General features: G+C 40.9%; 1 protein-coding gene across 1 annotated transcript in view; it reads left to right on the top strand.

The window, feature by feature from the left end:
- Positions 1 to 1228, top strand: part of LOC117269978 (putative flavin-containing monoamine oxidase A) — a 61632-nt gene extending 60404 nt beyond the window's left edge. The window contains exon 12 of the mRNA XM_033647361.2: positions 807 to 1228. Coding sequence (XP_033503252.1) covers positions 807 to 1155 — 349 coding nt within the window. The 3' untranslated portion in view covers positions 1156 to 1228. The remainder of the gene's footprint in view (positions 1 to 806) is intronic.
- Positions 1229 to 20073: the final 18845 nt, after the last annotated feature.

Genomic DNA, 20073 nt, shown 5'->3' with positions numbered 1-20073 from the left:
TCTATGACCAATGGATTGGAGCTTTGAGAGAGGTAGCTAACCTGCTGCTAAGCTGCCATTATTTAGGGGTGAGTAGTGATATGTTTTCACAGTGCCTCTGGTAAAGAGAGACTATAATGCATCATCTTCAGTTCTGCAGTCATTGTCTTCAACCTCTCGGGGGCCTGGCAATTGGCAGCAGCAGCACCCACTCTCCACATATTTCCTCCCAAGCATTGACTCCAATCCATTTTTTCCGTTGCACAAGACTGCTAATTTTACAGTGCTTTTTTGAGACTGTTACACAATCAAACCGAGAATTCTACCATCTTGCCAATGACAAAGCCCTGCAGTCTGCATACTCCAGCTCAAGTTTAACTCTGACAACAGTATTCCAACTCCAAGTCACATGATGAGGGATAGTGTTTACAACAAATTCTGGCACCATGGGCAGGAACTTGTAAGGTTAATAAGATATCCTTGACTTTGTTCGTTGCATTGTTATTGAGCTTTCCCAGTGAGCAGTCCCTACAGGCTTGAACAGGCTCAACCTCATTTGCTGAGCATGTACTTGTAAATTTCAGTGAACAGAGAGTATAAGCGCCAACAAAGGACAAATCTGTTTCAGCTTGTCAGTAAGGAAATCTTACTAGTTAACAGCTTCACGTGTAAACTGATAATGTAAGCGAGTGTTAATGGCTTAAGACACTACATAAATGGGCTAAAAGAGATGTTATCAGTCTAACAGAGGATAAATTGAAGGCCTCTTCAAGCAGCAACATAAGGCTCAGTGTTTAGTATGGCTCACTGATTTTCTTGATTTACAGGATCCACTGGGCAGGCACAGAGACAGCCACCCTGTGGTGTGGGTACATGAGTGGCGCAGTACAAGCTGGTCAGCGAGCTGCTCTGGAAGTACTGGCTGAACTCTGCCCAATGACCCTGACCCAGGAGGAGTGGGAAGCAGTGCAGCACAGTCAAACTGTTCAGGGTGCCGCCAAGCAAAAACCATCATCCAAACTCATGCATATGTCTACAAGCAAAGCTATGGTCATAGCAACACTGGCAATAAGTGCAGCACTCTTGCTGGCTCAGAATCAAAATGCACTGGTAAAGGTTAAAATCTACTTCTCAAATGTATTTTCAGCAACCAATCGTAATATATTCCTATTGTAACAGAGACCTGTAAACACCTGTACATTCCACCTGCTTAGACTGAATGAACAATTAAAGTTTTTGCTGGAGCTGATTCTTTCTTTTCTATTCCTATTTTCACATACTGCATTATTGATAACTTTAGATTGAATAAGTCTGATTTACATTATATCATATCAAATCATATATTATAGTTAGGGATGTCCTAGGGCTGGGCGGTACGGCCTAAAATCAATATCACGGTATTATTTTGGAGGGATGCGGTGACGGTATGATATCGCAGTATTGTCTTCTCTCTTTTTTTTCACACCTTAAATAAGACAATTTAAAAAGCCATACAAGTCTAGGATGGAAACTATTTATCGTCAGAAGTAAAACGGTTGCTAATCCATCTATAATGGTGTATAAAACGTATAATATGTATAAACGTTAGAGGGAAGGCTGGCGGGTCCCGGGCCCCCTTCTCCCACAGGCCTGGGTTTGGTGCGGTTGGCCAGGCCACCTCCATCACGTAGAGAGGGAGGTGCGTGAGGCAGGCAGGCAGGCAGGCCTGAAGGTGACCACAAAAGCAGTACCGCGGCTCATGTTTAGATAAAATATTACGCTTTAAAAATATAAAGTATTTATCAATAACATTTCATTTTCATCTTATTACTGTACATGTCTTATTTACCAATAAAACTATTTCATCTCATAACAAAAGTTTACAAAAAGTCAACTTGTTAAAAAAAAAAAACAGACTTGAGTTTCCCCCTCTTGATTGCAAAATTAGAATAAAATGATTTAATAACTCCAAGACCCTCACCACAATGTCATCAATTTAATCATTTGCTCATGACAAATGATGAGGAAACTATTTTCTGTAGCAATACCTGGAGATATTTGCATCCCATCTCATTTGTATTTTTAACATTTAAGATTCTGACCATAAAATTTAGTTGTGCTTGTAAGCTAAGGGCTTCAGAGTGCTCATGTTGTGTTTAAACCACTTTACAGGGAGAAAATGGAGCTTTCATACAGCATGCCTTGCATTGTTTCCCTGAGAGCCATAAAACCTGCCTGAGAGGCTTGGAGCAGAGCCACACACGCGTTGTGCGCCCACAAAACCACCAACAGACATTCGAATGAGCGTAAGATGGATGAACCAGTCACACAATGATAACGTCCCAGAGAAAGTGATTTAATCGCTATCACTTGATTGCACAGTTGATCGAAAGGGTTTTTGTCAGCCCCCATGTCTCTCCTGGAGAGTATCTCAAACGCCCACTGATCATTGGACAGTAGTGTGTGACTCCGTTGGCGCCATAGCTTACTATTTGTCTCCGTTATCACTAGCTTGCACTGGATCAACTGCCTGTTCTCCCTGGTTTCATTTAAGCCGGTCCCGATTGGATCAAGACCAACAGCCCGACATCTCAAATTGTGTGACTTTATTTTGCACCTTTTGGTCACTCATCTGATGATTGTAGGTTGAAAGAAAGAGTAAAGGCTTTCATGTGGAGCTGAGTTTCTGAACAAACGTCAAGTAAATAACAAAAGACATGTACCTACCATTTTTCTGACTTGACCCCTCTGAGAGTAAGGGTAAAGCGGACAGGTGTGCTATTTCAGGGACTCCACAGTGCTGCTCAGAGGTTCCTTCACATGGTTTATGTCACTGTAGTGTTGTCAGAATTATCGATACATATCTATTCTGAATATTTTAAATGGTTTCAGTACTCATTCTCCACAGTATTGTTACACTGGTAACACTCTTCTGATGATCATGATCACATGATGACACACACACCACTGTTCCCCCATAGCTCCACCTCTTCTCACTCTTACTTAATGCTAATGTACATCAAACATTTCCTAGAACTGCAGCTTCACATTAAAAGCATTTAACTGGTTCAACATAAGCTAACTTTTATCATGAAGGGGGGCACAGGGAATGCACTGTGTTTGTAAATGAGCTCTGCCCTTACCTCTGTTTATAAAAATGTAATTCTGGCATCTTCTGACAGCAGATCAGTTTGACATATTGCAGGCAGCAATGGAACAAGGAGGAGCAGCCACAGTGAGCGGTTAGACAAAGAGCTGCAGGCAACACGCTGCACACCTCCAACTAGGCGAGGTTACCAACTCTCACTTTCACCGTGTCCTGCTGTCCGCAGACTGCAGCATAAAATCAGATCGTGGTTGCTCCCAGAATGATGGAAAAAGGCCACTTATTGTCTGACTTCTTTTTTAAAACAACAATGGTTCGGTCTGCTGCTCCCAGAACTCCCAGGCCCATAGCATTAAACCACAGTTACTACACCTGTAACAGAATAAATACAGGTGATTCTGATTCTAACTACAGATGTCGCCAGATGAGATTGCCTCTCTAATGTACATATGTTTTAGATATTGGTTATGTTTACTACAGTTATGTTGCTGTTCTCTGTGACTAACCACAAATAAGTCACTGTCATCTTACAGCCTTATTATATTCATCATTTAATAGAAACTAGTCCATACCCATTGAGTGCACAGTTGTCCACGTACAGTTTCATACAGGTCAGGAAACTGCAGATTAAATAGTCAACTGAACCCATTAAGAAGAGCAATGTATTCAGACAGAGTTTCTGTGAATTTGATAGTACAATTGCTATATTGAAAGTACAGTAGTACCATTGCCAATAGTGGGATAGTAAAACTGTACATTAGTAGTTGAGGTAGCACGTTGAAAGGCAGATAGTTAATGTGCGATCAGTAGCATTTTAGCCATTTTCAAGCATGTTTCTGTTGTTATAGCGCCACCTAGTTGCCAATTAGAGTTAAATGTCTCCAGTCACCTTGAGGCGTCCTGTTCTACATATCTACCAAATTTAGTAAAAATCCATATGGCGGTTAGGCTTAGATAAGAAATGAGCTCTCTAGCGCCCCCATTTTGTTTGATGGGGTCAATAATGGAGGGGTCCCCTCAGATTATGTGTGGTCATATACCTACAAAGTTGCGTGGTGATGGGTGAAACCCTTGAGATGTTATACACCTTTATGTGATGAGCCACGCCCTCCGCAATATTCATTGCCTTATAGAAGCTCAGTTTGAGTAAGTTTTCCAACTTTTGCCAAGAGGGAACTTTAGATATTGGTCCCTAGATTATGTTCACCCAGTTTCATGAAGATCGATCAAACTTCCTAGGAAGAGATCGATTTGAAGTGTTTTTCAAAAAATTCAAAATGGCTGAAAAATCCATATAACCGGAAGTCATGGGTTCTTGACGTAAATTTGTTCCTCATGAGGAGAGGCATCTCTGTGCAAAGTTTCATGTCTCTACGACAGACAGGGCATGAGATATGCCCATTCAAAGTTTGCAATTTCAATCGGTTGCTATAGCGCCTCCCTTTGACCAATTGATGTAATATTGCTTCATTCGCATCCTCCCATGACCCTCTACGTCAGAGAGGAGAAAAACGTGGAACAGAGACACAGACAGAGTTTTCGTCATTATATAGTAAGATTTTGAATTTCATGCTGTTAATACCAAATTTTCCTGTCATATTCAAAATATTTTTCAAGCTAATACATCAAAATTAGAAATTCTAGTATCTAGTCACATTGCCCGCTTCAGGTATGCATGCAATAACCCATCTGGGGGAGTGGCAACTTGCCTTATCAGTTGCTGTTTTATTGTCATATAATGCAATCGAGTTCTTGGCATTGATTGTGAATCCATAGTCTTTGTGAAGCATTTCTTAGAAAAATCTACTATATCTTTTGTGTAAATGACTTATAACACCAACATGCCATCAACTGGATAGTCACAAATATATCAGCTTTTCAATGTCAAAGGCTAAACAGTGCAAGGAAGAGAGAACTGTCACGTCTAATTTCCAATAAATATTAAAAACGTTCAGGAAAAAGTCATCTTTGTTAAACAGGCAATGTTCACATTTCACCCTGTCACCTTGATGAAGTCTGAAAGCTCACAATCTTTGTATTTTCAAGCTTTCTAATTTGACAGTTTCATTGTGAAAAGCAGCACATTGACACAAAGCAGCCAGCAGCATTTATATAACACAGTCATATCATAATAAAGGGGGAATATTGTGTTTCATCACTTATCAGGAGGGAAGACAGTTAGCTAGATGTTTTGATGCTCTTTAGATGAGGTTGAAACACAATAATTAATTTCTCAGCCCCGAAACTTTGAGAGCCAAAAATTTGGTACATAAATTAAAAACAGAAAAGACAGATCAGCATCTTTCACTATCCTCCTCGAACACTGCACTGTGCACTGTGTGTTTTTGTGCCTATTTGTTTCCCATAAGTAATGCTGCTGTAATTACTGTAGCCTCTGTAAACACCTGTCGCAGCACTTGCCTTAGTGTTGCCCTCAGGCAATAGCACCAACTTTAAAAATTTATACATTGCAGTGCAGTGTAATCAATATTAGTGACCATAAACAACTCCTTTTACAGTTAAAACCAGACCCTATTTGTTTAAGCTGATGCTGCTATCATACTATATGTTATGCTGACTTATATCTAGTCATACAGACACGCGTGATAACCAGGAGTCCATAATGCAATTCAGCAACTCTGGAATAAATACTGCCTTTGTGAAACTTATAATGTTCATTTATTTTAAATTATGTCAGCAGGTGGTTGATTCAACTCTCACAATTGTGTTTAGGCTGCATTTTGTAGCATTGTTATGCAAATATCCCATGAAGTGCCTTTCAGTTAATGCTGGCAAGGGTTTACTTATGGCCTCTGCTCCTCGTTGCCAAAGCAGCTTCCCTGTGTTTAACATACATCACTATTTTTGAGGCTGTTTTGAAAAGTAAATGAGTCATTTGTGCAGCTGCCTTTGCAGCTGTGATTTAGCTATTTCAAAGTTAAAAGAATTTTTCTTTTTAATTAATGTGCATACTGCATGATGTTGCAGGATCAATTTGCTTCCAATGCCAACATTCAACAGTGGTTTTTATCTCATGAGGCAAAAAGTATCTGTTTAATTTTGTTGGACTCGTTTTATGAAATCTGGGCTTTGCAGAATTGTTCAATATCAATACTCTGTCTGGAAATTACACAAACCAGCTGCACAATTCATTTCTGCTCTGAAGAGTGTGTTAGAAACCTCACAGGAGGATGTCAAGATCAGGTAGTCAGGGTTGTAGATATCACTGCGTGAACCAATCACAGAATGACAACATCCAAGAGAAAGTGATTTATTCGTTATCACTTGATTGCCCGGTTGATTGAAAGGATTTTTGTCGATTGCCATTTCTCTCCTTGAGAGTATCTCCAACACCCACTGATCGTTGAGCAATCGTCTGGCACCATGGCTTTCTATTTGTCTTCGTTATCACTAGCTTGCACTGGATCAACTGCCTGTTCTCCCTGGTTTCATTTAAGCCAGCCGAGGCTGAATCCGGGCCAACAACTCAACATCTCTATATACAGTGCAGTGTCGGCGACAGAACAAATCTGATTTCCACTCAGATTTCCACATGGGGGACATGCATAAAAAACTGCATGAGCATCAAGGTGCACAGGCAGCCTCAGATGCTGTTTGAAAGAGAGGAAATGACCAAGCCTCGAGAAGTTCAAGGGCATTCAGACTCAAACCAGACCTAACATTTATGAATGCTCGACACCAGCAGAAAGGAAAACAGAAAAGAAAAAGCTTTCCCACCACGCCACTATTTTATTACATCCACGACTCAGCACCAAGGACAGCGACAATGTTGACTAAACACAGGAAACCAGACGAGTGCGGACGTGAGCGAAGTACAGATTAATCCACAGCAGAACAAAAGCACAGTAAAGCCAAGGGTTAATAATGAGCTTCACTTACCATTAAAATAGCTGAAGGCGGCGAGTGTCTGCACAGAGCTGTGTGACGATAACATCTTTCCAGTCATTTGGGCTCTTCTAGAAGTTCTCTGTGGAAGGCCAGCTGCACTAACTGGGCCTTCCGTGAGCTTTACACCCCTCCGTGATATGGAAAACAACTGTTTCTTGCATGGCAGTCAAGAAAAGAGCATGTTTGAATGCAGCGAGGAGTCACCTGCACCCAGGCAGTGTCACAGTAACTGCTCTGAGAACAGCGTTTGCTAGTATCTGCCTTAATAGCAAATTAAAAAGTCATACATTTGTATAAATGGGCTTGGTAAAGTTAAAATAATATTGCTTTGATTCGCAAACCCTTTAAAGAAGTGGTAACAGCGGTCCAGATACACACAGACGATGGGAGGAGGGAAGGAGGAGCGTTAATTAGCCGCACCTGTCCACCGCTAGCCGCCGCTAACGTGTTAGCTTCACAAGCTAGCTAGCTTAGCTTAACTATTGTGTAGCAGTTATCGCTAAATAAACATAAAAAAGGATATTCTTCACTTTCTTCACTAGTAGGAACTACTCGGCCAAATGCTGCAGCGTTTGCCGTCATAACTTGGTGAATACTTTGGGAGGAAAATCATTTTAAAATTCCGTAACGCGGTATTTTTTAGCACCGTGCTGCCAGCTTCGATTTAGGCGCGCTGTACACTTCCGGTCACATTAATCATCACCTGAGTGAACAACGTCGCACATTGGTTCCGCTCCATGGTTCCGCCCCGCCCACCTGCACTTTATCATTAAGTGTCGGTAAGTTAAAGGGGGAATTTCACCCATTTTCAAAATTCATAAACTTTATTCATATGATCTTAAGACAGTCAAAAAATATGAGTAAAAATTAATAACTATGCCCCAAGTCGCAAATCTACAGTGTTAAAACTCAAATTTGTGATGTCATAGGGTGTTAAGCGTGGAGCCTCTCCATAGTGAATTAGAAATGATGGTCTAGATCAATGGTTCCCAACTGGTGGGTCCATTCTGAATGGACCCCAAGTGACTCACAAACATGTCAAGTTTTAAAAAAAACACACTTTATTTTGAAGCAAGGTGATTTGACTTGGCACAGAGTTTTTATTTTGAAGTGTTGTTTCCTCTTGTAGAGTGAGTGACTGACCAGCCAGGCTGAATCCAAATGTACGGACTTAACCGCACTTGCAGACTCGCGGATATTGGGGGCTCATTCCTGGAAGTCTGGGAGTGCTAAGCACTGCCCAAATCCACAATTCATCCAGTCCCCAAGTGGACTTTCAGCACTCTTCCAGAGGGTCTGCTTGGGGTGCAGACTTCAGCAGACTTGATTTAATAACCCACAATGCATTGCAATACAGACGTGACGTTTTTTTCAATTGCTGAAAAAAACATATGAATGTTTGAAATAGTTATTGATAGTTAGGTCTATTAAAATGCCACCTGAATTGTGTAGGCCAGAAATAATATTCAACCACATCATGATACAGAGATGTGTAGAAGTGCATTTTATTATCATGGCAGCAGGGCTTCTATTTGAGTTATAGTCCTGTCCTTATTTACAAACATTTCTGTTTTTAAACACATGTAGCCTGTATGTTGTACAGAGATGTATCACAAAATAGGCCATACATGGGATTTATATCTTGTTATCTGCACGGACACATGAGTAGGCACTATACATCAACCTATATGACATATATATGAATATGACAGCAGCGATGGTTGAACGTTTCCATGGCAACGAGTAAAACAGTCTCGAGGGCTGTCTATCATCCGCTTGCAGTCTCTGCCCTCACAGTCTTTAAGTGATGACGGTAAATATGTCACACTACATTCAGCTGAAGTCCACAAGGGCTCAGTCTGCAAGTTCAGAGGGTGGACATCTAGATTCAGCAAGAGAATTGCAAAAGATGTTTTTGATGACACTGAGAGCAGCCAGGGAAATGTTATTCATTTATGGGTACATTTTCTGTTTCAGAGCTGAGAACACTATAGAGAATAAAAATCATTTAGGCATTACATTTTCTTTAATGCACATGTTGCTTCTCTAGTTAGGAAGCTTAAAGGAAAGACTGACTTTTATTTTAGAAATAAGTCTTGTTTTACTTTCAGTGCTAAGATAAAAACTTGTGGAAGCTACTTTTCTGTTTGTGATTGATTACGGTGCCATACTGTAGATGCGTGCAACCTCCTCCATTTTGTGAAGCCTTGATTCAGTGTACCACGCACCTCTGTGTTTTATTACAAACACAAAGTCACTTACTCATCACTGCATTCTTTATGATTTAGTGGGTTGGACGTCTTTGACCACTCACACACAACAGCACGGGTATATTTTTATCTGTAAAGCAATATTGGGCAAACTTCCAGCCTGCCTCTGCTCCCTTCTGTGTGTCATCTCTGGTAGTTACCAGCTACGCTCGTCCAAGTGGTTGCTTTTTAATGTACCCTGGATTTAACAGATCTGGGGAAAACTGCATTCTCTTCCTCTGCACCATGAGCATGAAACAATCTTAGAATTAGAGACTTTAAGGGCATCATAAAGAATGTGTTGACAGAGACATGTGCTTGTTTTTCTTGAATAGTTGTTGTTTTATTGTGGATTTTTGTATTATATGTTGTAATTGTTGCATTTAAATGTGTTTTGATTGGCTGTTACTTTGGCCAGGTCTCTCTTATGAAAAAAAATCAATGTCAATGGCACTTCTTGGTTAAATAAAGGTTAGAGGTGTTTCGCAATACCAAGTGTGCCAAGTTTGGAATTGCGCACTTGAGAGTTCGGACTTGGCAAGTTTGACATGGGAGTACATTGCCATTGCCGCTGGTGAGAAATGCATTCTGGGATACCTGGCTGTCAAAAGTCCACACAAGTCACCTCCCGATGCATTCCCGATGGAACAGGCAGAGCAAGTTCACATCTGGGCATTTGGACTGTACTTGACTGGATGCGGACTTTGAATTGGAACAGTACTTGGGCTGCGACTGATGAAGTTTCACAACTCCGCAAGAACACAAGTACAGGCAAGAACGCAGATTGAGAAACGCCTTAAGTAAATAGTAAATAAACTGAAAAAAGGAAAATAAAGATTCTGTGGGTCTATGAAATCAGTCCCCCATATGGAGCTGCTCCAGACTATAGCTTACCTGACATCCCAAATTTGAGACTTTGGTTTCTGGCTTTGAGAAGAAGCAGCTCGTGTTTACAAATATTAATTCAACATTATTTCCATGGCCTTTCCACAGTCAACATATAGGAAGTCTTAATTGAGGTGGTGTTCCCTTTTAAATGTATCTGAAATGCGTAATAAACACGGGGCTATAATTATTTTGAGAGCACAGATAATCATAGATGGATACTATCATGTGATTTGATCACTGAGGATGAAGAGTCACAAAAATGATTGTTGGGCCACAACTATTATTACTATTATTATTCTATTAACATTATTATTATCATTAGTTTGTACTTGTAAGGGACGAGCAGCCTACAGAGAAACACTGACAGCTGCAAAAGCAGTGTCCAATGTACTGTGCATGTTTATATAGCCAAAACTAATTTCCAACAAGAGTCCGATGATTGGCATTGATGTTCAAGTAATCATTAAAATTACATGTTGCAGTTTAAAATCTGTGCGTATGAAAAGAATAAAACAAGAACAGTCATGACAACACACAAGCAAACACTCAGACAGACTGATGAAACTAACAAAACACAGAACAGAATATTTATGAGTCAAGTGTACAAACAATGACTGGTTGATATCATGATTACAGTTCTGGGTACCAGGACTTGTCTGTTGCAGAAAACAGTTTAAATTAATCTGCTCTGAGCCGGCAGGTGGGGACTTCCAGAGGGTTGTACCTTTAATTAAAAAAGCAGTTTGTGCAATGAAAGTTTTACAGTGTCTAATTCTACAGTTTTCTTCTAATGTACTTGAGGCATTAGTGGCGGTATAGTAATTGAGCTAATATCCTTTATTTTTGTCTGCCAATTGTAAATAAAGATAAATGCCAGGGCAGCTACACGAGTGAGTCATATTAAGCTCAATCCCAATTAGCAGCACATGTCAGCTTTAATGGAAGCTCGGTAATCGTTTTCCATGAGTAATATTTCTAGGCTACAAAATACAACACAGAGGGCTCAAGAAGGGTGGGGAGCTGCTGCCTGAATTTCTGGCACTTCATTTACAAATCCGAGCTAAAATGACTGTTTGTTGTGTGGCGGGGAATAGGACTCTCAGAAAAACAATCAGGACACATTCCAAACACAATCAAACTGACACCGAAATACAGAGCGGTTAGATTTGCACTTTGCCTCGTGATCAATAAGTCATCTCATCACAACACGAAATTTACAGATATGAAATGTAATCCAGCTCTTCATTCAGGGCTCTGGACATGTAATGGCGTTTTTTTTAGGCATTTCTAAATCTTCAATACCTTCTGCTTAATTTATTTCTAGGTTATATCCATGCTGCTGTTTATAATGCTTGGCCATGGGTTGGTCTTCATTTCCTGTGCAAATAGCATATTTGTGCTCAGCTATCTCATTTTCAGTTTTGCTCTCCCCACATAAAAACAGCCACACGGGTATTACAAGTAGTAAACTACATGAGTGGTATTGTGGGTAATGGAACCTTTTATAGTATATGTTTTATTGGAGTGTACAAGTGGATCATTTTCTATGATTTTCCAATTATTGTTGATGATTTGCTTCCTTTTCTCTAGTATTGCACTGTGCCACGACATAAACCTTTCCGTGTTCCTCTGGTTAGTTTTGTTTCCGTTGCAGTGGATCCTGTATGTATAGGCCTTGTTAATAGCAATAATTTTGCAGCCTCTGTTTAGAAAACATGTTTCCAATCTAGCTCTTGATCATGGATCCTCTTCAGATGTCGAAATTCTCCATACGGGATGTTCTTCTCAAGTGTTGGGGGATGAAAGCTGTCTGCCCGAAGTAATGTGTTTCTGTCAGTTTGCTTGCCAATAACAATAGTATGGAGGTGTCATTCATTGATTTCCATTATGGTCCAAAAATCTCTTTTCAAAGTCATACTGTAAACTCAGTCCCAGGTTTTCATTTGTACTATTCAGCTATACATGAAATGATAACTAGTTCTTGTTCAGTACTTGAATAAATCTCTGTATCATAGAACCTGATCTTACCTCTTAGAAGTGGTTGAGGGGAGAATATACATACTGTTCCTCCCATAGGTCCATGAATAGGCTGACTAGGCTACTGTTGTTGATTTAGATCATCTTGAAAAAGGAAAACATTCTTTTAAGGGTTCGTTCATTCATTCATTCATTTTCCATAACCACTTCACCTATCCCACCCAACATTCGGCAGAGGTGTGTCACACCCTGGACTAGGGTGACCATATTTTGATTTCCAAAAAAGAGGACACTCAGCCCGGCCACAAGATAGCCTACTTAAATGATACTCACAGTTTACTCAAAGATGCCTTATAATTTTAATATATTTAAAGTTTATATGTATGGATAGAATATTCAGTCATATTACAAAGACAGAAATTCAGATAGGCCCCTATAGATAGGGGACACATACACACACTAGAGTGTGGTTACCCGATCCGAGCCCGATGGGTCGGGCCGGGTTCGGTCAAAAATGTATAAATTGTATTCGGGCTCGGGTCGGATTCAGTCAGCTTTCAGTGAAAATGTAGTGTAAAAATAAATAAAATCCTATTGTCTGTCCTGTTTATTGCTTGGGCACTGTTATTTACGTGACAACACCTGAACACAACACACACACACATTGGCTGTTTGTTTCAACCTCTCTCCTCGCTGGAAGCCTCGGACCTCCCGCTGCCCGCCTCCGCCTTGATTAAATGCTGAAAATAAAATAAAGAGGGAGATATTTCTCCCTCCCGTCGCCCGCTCCCGCCTCAAACACGGAGGTCTCCCTCTCCGCGGAGCACCCACGGCACACGCCCGGCCTGTTAAATAGCTTGTAACCATAACAACTGCGCGACACAAACTCAGTGCTTTAGTCACTAAATAATGTCAGTTCGGTTTCGGACATAACAAAACAGAATGACTATCGGGTTTGGACGGGTTCGGACAGAAATATGCGGCCCGTGCCGCACTCTAACATTCACACACACAAGGAAAACCGGACAAGATTATTATCTTGGCATTATAAACACCCCCGGACGCCCCGGACAGGACGTGAAAAGCGGACATGTCCGAGCAAAAGAGGACGTTTGGTCAGCCTACCCTGGACAGGCTGCCAGACTATCACAAGCCTAATAGTTTCTTTATGTTTCTGCGTACACTAGACGCAACGTGCACTCTGTCTATGTCGCTATGCAATTCCCCACCAAAAGGCATGTGGGCACGGTGTTCTTTTATATACCTACCTAGCCTCTGTGACGTCTATGGTCGTTGCTCGTTCATTGTTTGTTTATCTTCCAGCTTTGCTCTCGTCAAAGTGAAGATGGCGACCGAGAGAGAAAGACTGTTTCTGGACCTTGAAATGATCGACATTGAACAACAAATGCTAAACGCTCTTCAACTTGATCCATCTTTTAATCAAAACTCAAAACACAACCGATCACAATGGAGACTCAATGGCGGTGTTGTGGGACTGTAGCAGGAAGAGAAAGCTTGCGAAATGCCGGAAATGATGTAGTTTGAAGGACCTATCATAGCTCTTGCGGTCTGTGTTGGGTCTGCGTTGCCTTGACACATGGTTACAATTTTTTGGTGGCGCACGTTGCGTCTCTGCATCGGTTGCAGAGGGACACAACGCCTCCGCAAAGCCCTCTGTGTCATAGGTAAGCAGAAGCATAAACCTAGCTTAACACATACAGACAGACAACCATTCACACTCACATTCACACCTACGGACAATTTAGAGTCACCAATTAACCTGCATGTCTTTGGACTGTGGGAGGAAGCTGGAGTACCTGGAGAAAACCTGCACTGACACGGGGAGACCATGCAGACTCTGAACAGAAGGGCTCCCCCATCCTGGGATTTGAACCAGGAACATTCTTGCTCAAGTCTTAATAAGATGTCAGTAGGTGGTTTACTTCCTGTAGGGCCCTTAATCAAGGCCGTCTTTGTGGTCTATGTTGGTATATAAGGCTTCCACATCCACTGTGGCCAGGAAGCAGGATGTGACCTCATCATTAATAGCAAGTCTAGAAGGAACATGGATATCTTGAAAGAAGGATGGGAGGTTACAAAAGATATAAAAGGTTGAATGAAGATAAAGAAGACGTCAATATATTTGGAAATAGGTTCTGTCAAGAGTCCATTTCCAGAGAGTATTGTTCTGCCAAACTTCTGCCATAGTATTTGACAAAATGTGATATACATAAATATGTACGTGAAAAATTGTTTGATAATATCTGTGTTATGTGAATATTTTTTACTGTGGTGCCAAATTTCTTTGTACAGTCTAATTGTTTTCAATTAGGAGCACATGTAGCCCACTCCTTAGGGCCCTTAATTTACTGCAAAATGCATGATATTACTACATCAGCTTATATAGTATTGTTTGACCAACCTGTATAATAGCGTCGAACAGGTCAGCTGTCATCTTAGAAAGGCTGGCTTTCAGGTCAATTGTCCTTGACATCAGGGCTTCGAGGGTCGGTAGGAGAGTGCCATAAAAAAGTGATCCTCCCCCTGTAAGATGTCTAATGCAACAGTAAGGGGCTTCAGGACAACACAATGTTGTGTACTCCTTGTCTGTGGAGCCCTTAATTCCCAGTCTGACGCACAGGCCATTCAAGTCGCTGCTGGGGATCTCAGTGATTCAGGACACTGCTTCATTGAAGGGATTCCACCTCATGGACGTGGGCACCAGGAGCTTTCTGTGACTCACCTCCTTGACAAGCTCTGACACCACCGTGGAGCAGCTTGCTCTTGTCTAGAGTGCACTTGGCGATGCTGCTTCTATAGATAGCTTTTGAGCCAAATTAACCAATGCAATCCTTTCTTTCTTGGATAAGTTATGCCTGGCCGTTTAATATTTACCATTGTATAATTTTTCTATGTCACGGTCAGTCTTTCTGCAGAATGTCATAGGTGCAGGATTATTGCTAAAAGGGCAAAAATATAATTTAGGGCACAATGCGTTCCTGGACCAAAGGTCAGATTGGTGAGCAAGGACAAAGGTCAAGGTAATCTTTATTATCCCAGAGGAGCAATTTGCTGCACAGCCAGCAGTAACACACAATCAGTACACAAACAAACACTTCACACAGAAAAATACAAACAAAGCAAGGGACTACGTAATCTTATTCAGCAGACCAAAAGCAGCAAAGACCAATGAGTTTTTCAATCTATTGTACTTGCATCTTGGAGGATTATATCTACAACCAGATGAAAGAAACCTGAGCTCATTGAACGAAGGGTTACTAGGGTCAGCAAGAATTGACTGGGCCTTCTTTTGTGGCTCTGACTTTGCACACTTGGGAGAGGTCATTAAGATTGGTGCCTGCAATTACCCTGCACACCCTAACAATGCCTTTTAAACTGTTCCTATTTTTCAGGGTAAATTACCAGGACTGAGAAGGCTAACACTGATTCAATAAAGCAAGAATAAAGTATTCTCGTAGAGGTGATGTCAGCGTTAAAGCTCCTGGGCTACATGGGCTGTTTGGTACACAAACAACAGGGTCAAAGGTTAACTTACAGTCAATAACTGTCCCAAGGTACTTGCACTGTTAAACAACTTCAACAGGCTGGCCATAAAAGCAGGAAGCGTAGGAGGAGGCTTCTTCTGAAAGTCACTTATCATTTTCATATGTTTTAGACACATAAATCCAAACAGGAGCGTCCGCACCAGACACTAAATTCACCCACCACCCGACCATGGTCAGGTTCGTCATTACCTGGCAGGGACGAAATGGAATCATCCACAAAGTTGATGATACGTCTGCCCTCATATCATCAAGTTCAAAGGTAATTCCTTTAGACCAGTGACTTCCAACTGGTTCAGCCACAAGGTCCAGATCTCTTCTTCGTCATTAGGTCAAGGTCCACACCTTCAGCCATGTTGTTGAGCTAGTTTTCTGTCTCTGTCAAGTAGCTGTCCATTAGTCACTCACTCTACATTAGTAAATGGCACTTCAGAATAAAAGCTCTATGCCAGAAATTCACTGTACTCAAAAATAATGTGTGTTTTTTACAAACTTGACATGTTTGTGAGTCAGAATGGACCTGCGACCTAATTTTGGACCACAACCAACCCGTTGGGAACCACTGCTTCAGACAATACAGAGCAACATTCATCTGACAACAGGGTATCTGAGATTTTGATAACTTTTGTTGGTCATGTGACTCCTAGTGACTGGCAGGGGCGGAGCAGAGGGTGGTTTCAGCAGCTCTATTCTAGCTCTAGCTCTATTCTCTCAAAAGCTTCAAATCTATGCTAGAGTATTGAAGGCCACATTGACTTGGCATCATTGGGGATTCTTGATTTGTAATTAGAGTATTATAGCATGGATTCAAATATAGCAGATTTGTCAGCTAAATATTCGCTCTGTGAAAGCACAGTATAACAGAAGATTTTAAAATTAGCAATGCAGTCTGAGCCAAAGTCCTGTGTTATGTAACTTAAAAATAGCAACATCAGGCAATTTTTGCCTCCTTCTAGGTGGCAGGAGTGAAAATTAGTCATCCTCAACATTTGTTGTGAAATAGTTTCAGACGGATAAAGAAAGTTGGAGAACAATTGCATATAAAAAAAAGGATGTAGGCTCTACAGGAAGGATTTATTCTTGGTAACTATCATGTTTTTTTTCCAAATGATGAACAGATTTGTAGTTAGTCTATTATCTCAAAGGGCTTGATATTGATATTGTGCATATAGCTGCTGTAAAAATCTTCCCAGGGTAGAATGCCCCTTGACCCCCTCAGTTTGGGATAGACCCCAAATGTTCAAAGCCAGTTCAGACCAATGATTGGCGACGAGGCAAAACCACTGCAGAGAAAAGCTGCAACAGTGTGAACTGGCCGTCTGAGCTCGACTCAAGCCGACTGGTGGTGTCACCTGCAGCTCAGCTGGTCAAATCACCGGTGGCCGGATTTAGAAAGTAAAGTACACCTGTTTCTACAGCCAGTCAGCTTGTAGTGAAGTCTGCCGGTCCAGTCAAAATTATCGCAGACAGCCTGCTTGCTTGCTGTGGCAGGTGCTCTGTCCCCGCCAAGCCCTCTGTTTCCATTCTCGTGTGCTGGGGTCGGACTGTGGGTCACTGCTGCTGCTGGCTGTATGTGCTTCTGCCCTCTAACACACACACACATTCTCATTGACTGCTTAATTGGCACTTGTTATTTATATAATTGTGGCGTATCTAATATGAATGAAGTCCACCTGATGCTTGTTTTCGCCATTTCATCACTACTACAAATGCAGCTGTAGCCAGTATCTCACTATCACTATCCTCATTCATATTTTAAGAAGCTACAAATTATATCCAGCCACAAAATAAGCCTGAAAATCTGCAAATCAGAACAGAGGGACAGAGAGTCGTTACACTGAGATGACACACCTTGTCATCTAGTTGTATTGATGTAAACTGGCAGGTTTTTAGAACATTGCAGAACAGCGCATTGCAAGTTGCTGCCTGTTTCAACTTGTCTCGACGCAAATCTTTGGTCTGAACTGGGCTTAAAAGTTCTAGCTCCACATTGGTGATTGATCGGCAGAGTCTGTCCCTCTGCTTCCTCTGCCCCCGTCTTGTTTTCCTCGTCCTCTGTTTGGGTTGGTTCTGCATTGGCTAAAAAAAAAAAAAAAAAGAAGCAATATGCACTTAGCTGTGTCTTCATTATCATCATCATCATCATCTTGGCTAGTGAGCGTAAAGGAAACAGATGTGTCTTTTCCTTGTATTTGCTCTATGCTCCATGTGTAGACTTCTCTGTCTTCATACTCCTTTTCATTTCTTTCAGTTTCAAAGATTTCAGCAATTTTAGGTCTTTAAGTTTTCTTTTGAATTCATCCATGTCTTTTGAGTTTCAGTTTCAGTTGGTCTTTTTTTGGAATCTGTGATTTTCATCTTGATGTGTGACTTCCAGCTGTAGAGATTCCTTTCTCGTCTTTCGTCCTGGCTCCTTTGATAATCAAGAAAATGAGGTCAGATGAACATTTATATAAAATACCCTCCCATTTTTATCTCCTTATTCTTTATCTAGTTGAGAGGATTTTTTTTTACTTCTTACTCCCCAGGGGGTACGTCCCTCTCGCCAATAATCAACGCAATTATATGCCAGTGTAGTCTGATATCCTTTTCTAACAGTCTCTTAAGTCCAAGAACATTTTATTCACAATTAAATCTTGATGTATGTGTTCAGTTTCTTTCAACAGAGAATCTGAATCCTATTCTTCTACCAGGCAAGGCAAGGTAATTTATAAAGCACTTTTCATACCCAAAACAACCCAAAGTGCTTTACAGATTATACAGGTAAAAGCACAAGAAACAAACGATAGAAACAATAAAAGCCAGCAATCAAAGACACATAGAATAAAAGTAAGAGCAAACAGGCAAAAGCACACAAAGTCAAACACTAAAAAACAGCAGAACAAACAAACATCAAAAGCATATAGAATAAAAAAAAACAAACAAAAAAAACAAATAAATTAATAAATAAAATTGATTTAAAAGAGAATTATTTAAAAGCAGTGGTGAAAAGATACATCTTTAGCTTGGATTTAAAAGTGCATAGCATTGTCCCAAGTCTTCGCTCTTCTGGAAATTCTTCTGGAGCAGTATGAAATCTAAAGCATCTTCTCCATGTTTAGCTTTTAGTGGGAATAATCAGCAATCATCTTGGACCTAAACTGTTCAATGATTTGTGGACAAGCAATAGAAATTTGAAGTGATTCTGTGATAAACTGGTAACCAATGTAGTGATCTGAGAACTGGAGTTATGCTGGATGAGCTGCTGTCTGATTGCCATCTTAGGGTGCGCTCACACCTGCCCTGTTTGGTTCAGTTCAATCAAACTCAAGTTCGTTTGCCCACAAAGTGCAGTTTGTTTGGGCAGGTGTGAACACAGCAATCGCACTCAGGTGCGCACTAAAACAACCAGACCAAGACCTTCTTGAAGAGGTGGTCTCAGTCTGGTTACACACAAACTCTGGTGCGGTTCGTTTGTGGTGAGAACGTGTTCCGACCTGGATCTGAAGCAACTGCAGTCACATGACACATTGTTTGGGTTAAACATGAGCATGTTACAGTCCTGGAGGATTATTAATGTGCACCTCCTCCTGTACTGCCTTAATATGCACATTCAGCACATCCAATGCATCAAAACATTGTTTTCTAGTTGGAGCCGCGCCTCGTTTTCAAACTGTATGGTTTGACTAAAATGAACAATGACAGCAATATAGTCCACGATGAGCAGCGCTAAAATCAACCTGCGTAGTTGTCCCTCCATTGTGACATTAGAAAGTGTCACATTTATCTTGCAAGTGTACTCTTCTTCATCGTTTGCTTTACTTCCTGGATTATTCCCACATGGAAATTCTGACCAATCAAGAGCAACTTTCTCACACAAGGTATTTTATCTGGTCCACTTGTAAATGCTGCCGTGAGAACATGAACCAACTCTAGGCAATTATACAACTTCATAACAAAATGAGTCCCTGATTCAGACCAAAGCAAGACAACTGAAAGCAGCCTTGGTAAAGGCTGCCACTTGTTTCTACATACTCTGATGAAGACTGTGAGTTGGTTTGCGTAGGCACGAAGCCCATTTATTAAATACAAGTAAAGTGAAACTTTTCTCTCGTCTTCCTCTGTGTCTCATATATGTCCTTGCATCCACAGAGCACTTGTCTTTTGATATCTGCTTTTGTGAAGTGAGAGCCCATCTGTTTACTTTACAAAATCAAACTGAATTGGCCAAGAGGAGCGGCGATCACAAATGGAACCTTAAAAAACATCCTGTTGGACACGAAGAAGTGTCTGTTTCTTAGACACAGTAAAAACTGCAGTCTCAAATATTACCTTAGGCTTATAACTTGTGACAGTCTCAACTAAAATAAATGCCATAAGCTGTGAAAATGTTGCATTATTTAGTTATTTTATCTTATTTTATTATTTTAATTTATGCATACAT

Source organism: Epinephelus lanceolatus, chromosome 19 (genome assembly GCF_041903045.1).
Source record: "Epinephelus lanceolatus isolate andai-2023 chromosome 19, ASM4190304v1, whole genome shotgun sequence".
Lineage (NCBI taxonomy): Eukaryota > Metazoa > Chordata > Actinopteri > Perciformes > Serranidae > Epinephelus > Epinephelus lanceolatus.
The sequence above is the reverse complement of the archived record's forward strand: the minus strand, read 5'-3'. Positions and strand labels throughout refer to the sequence as shown.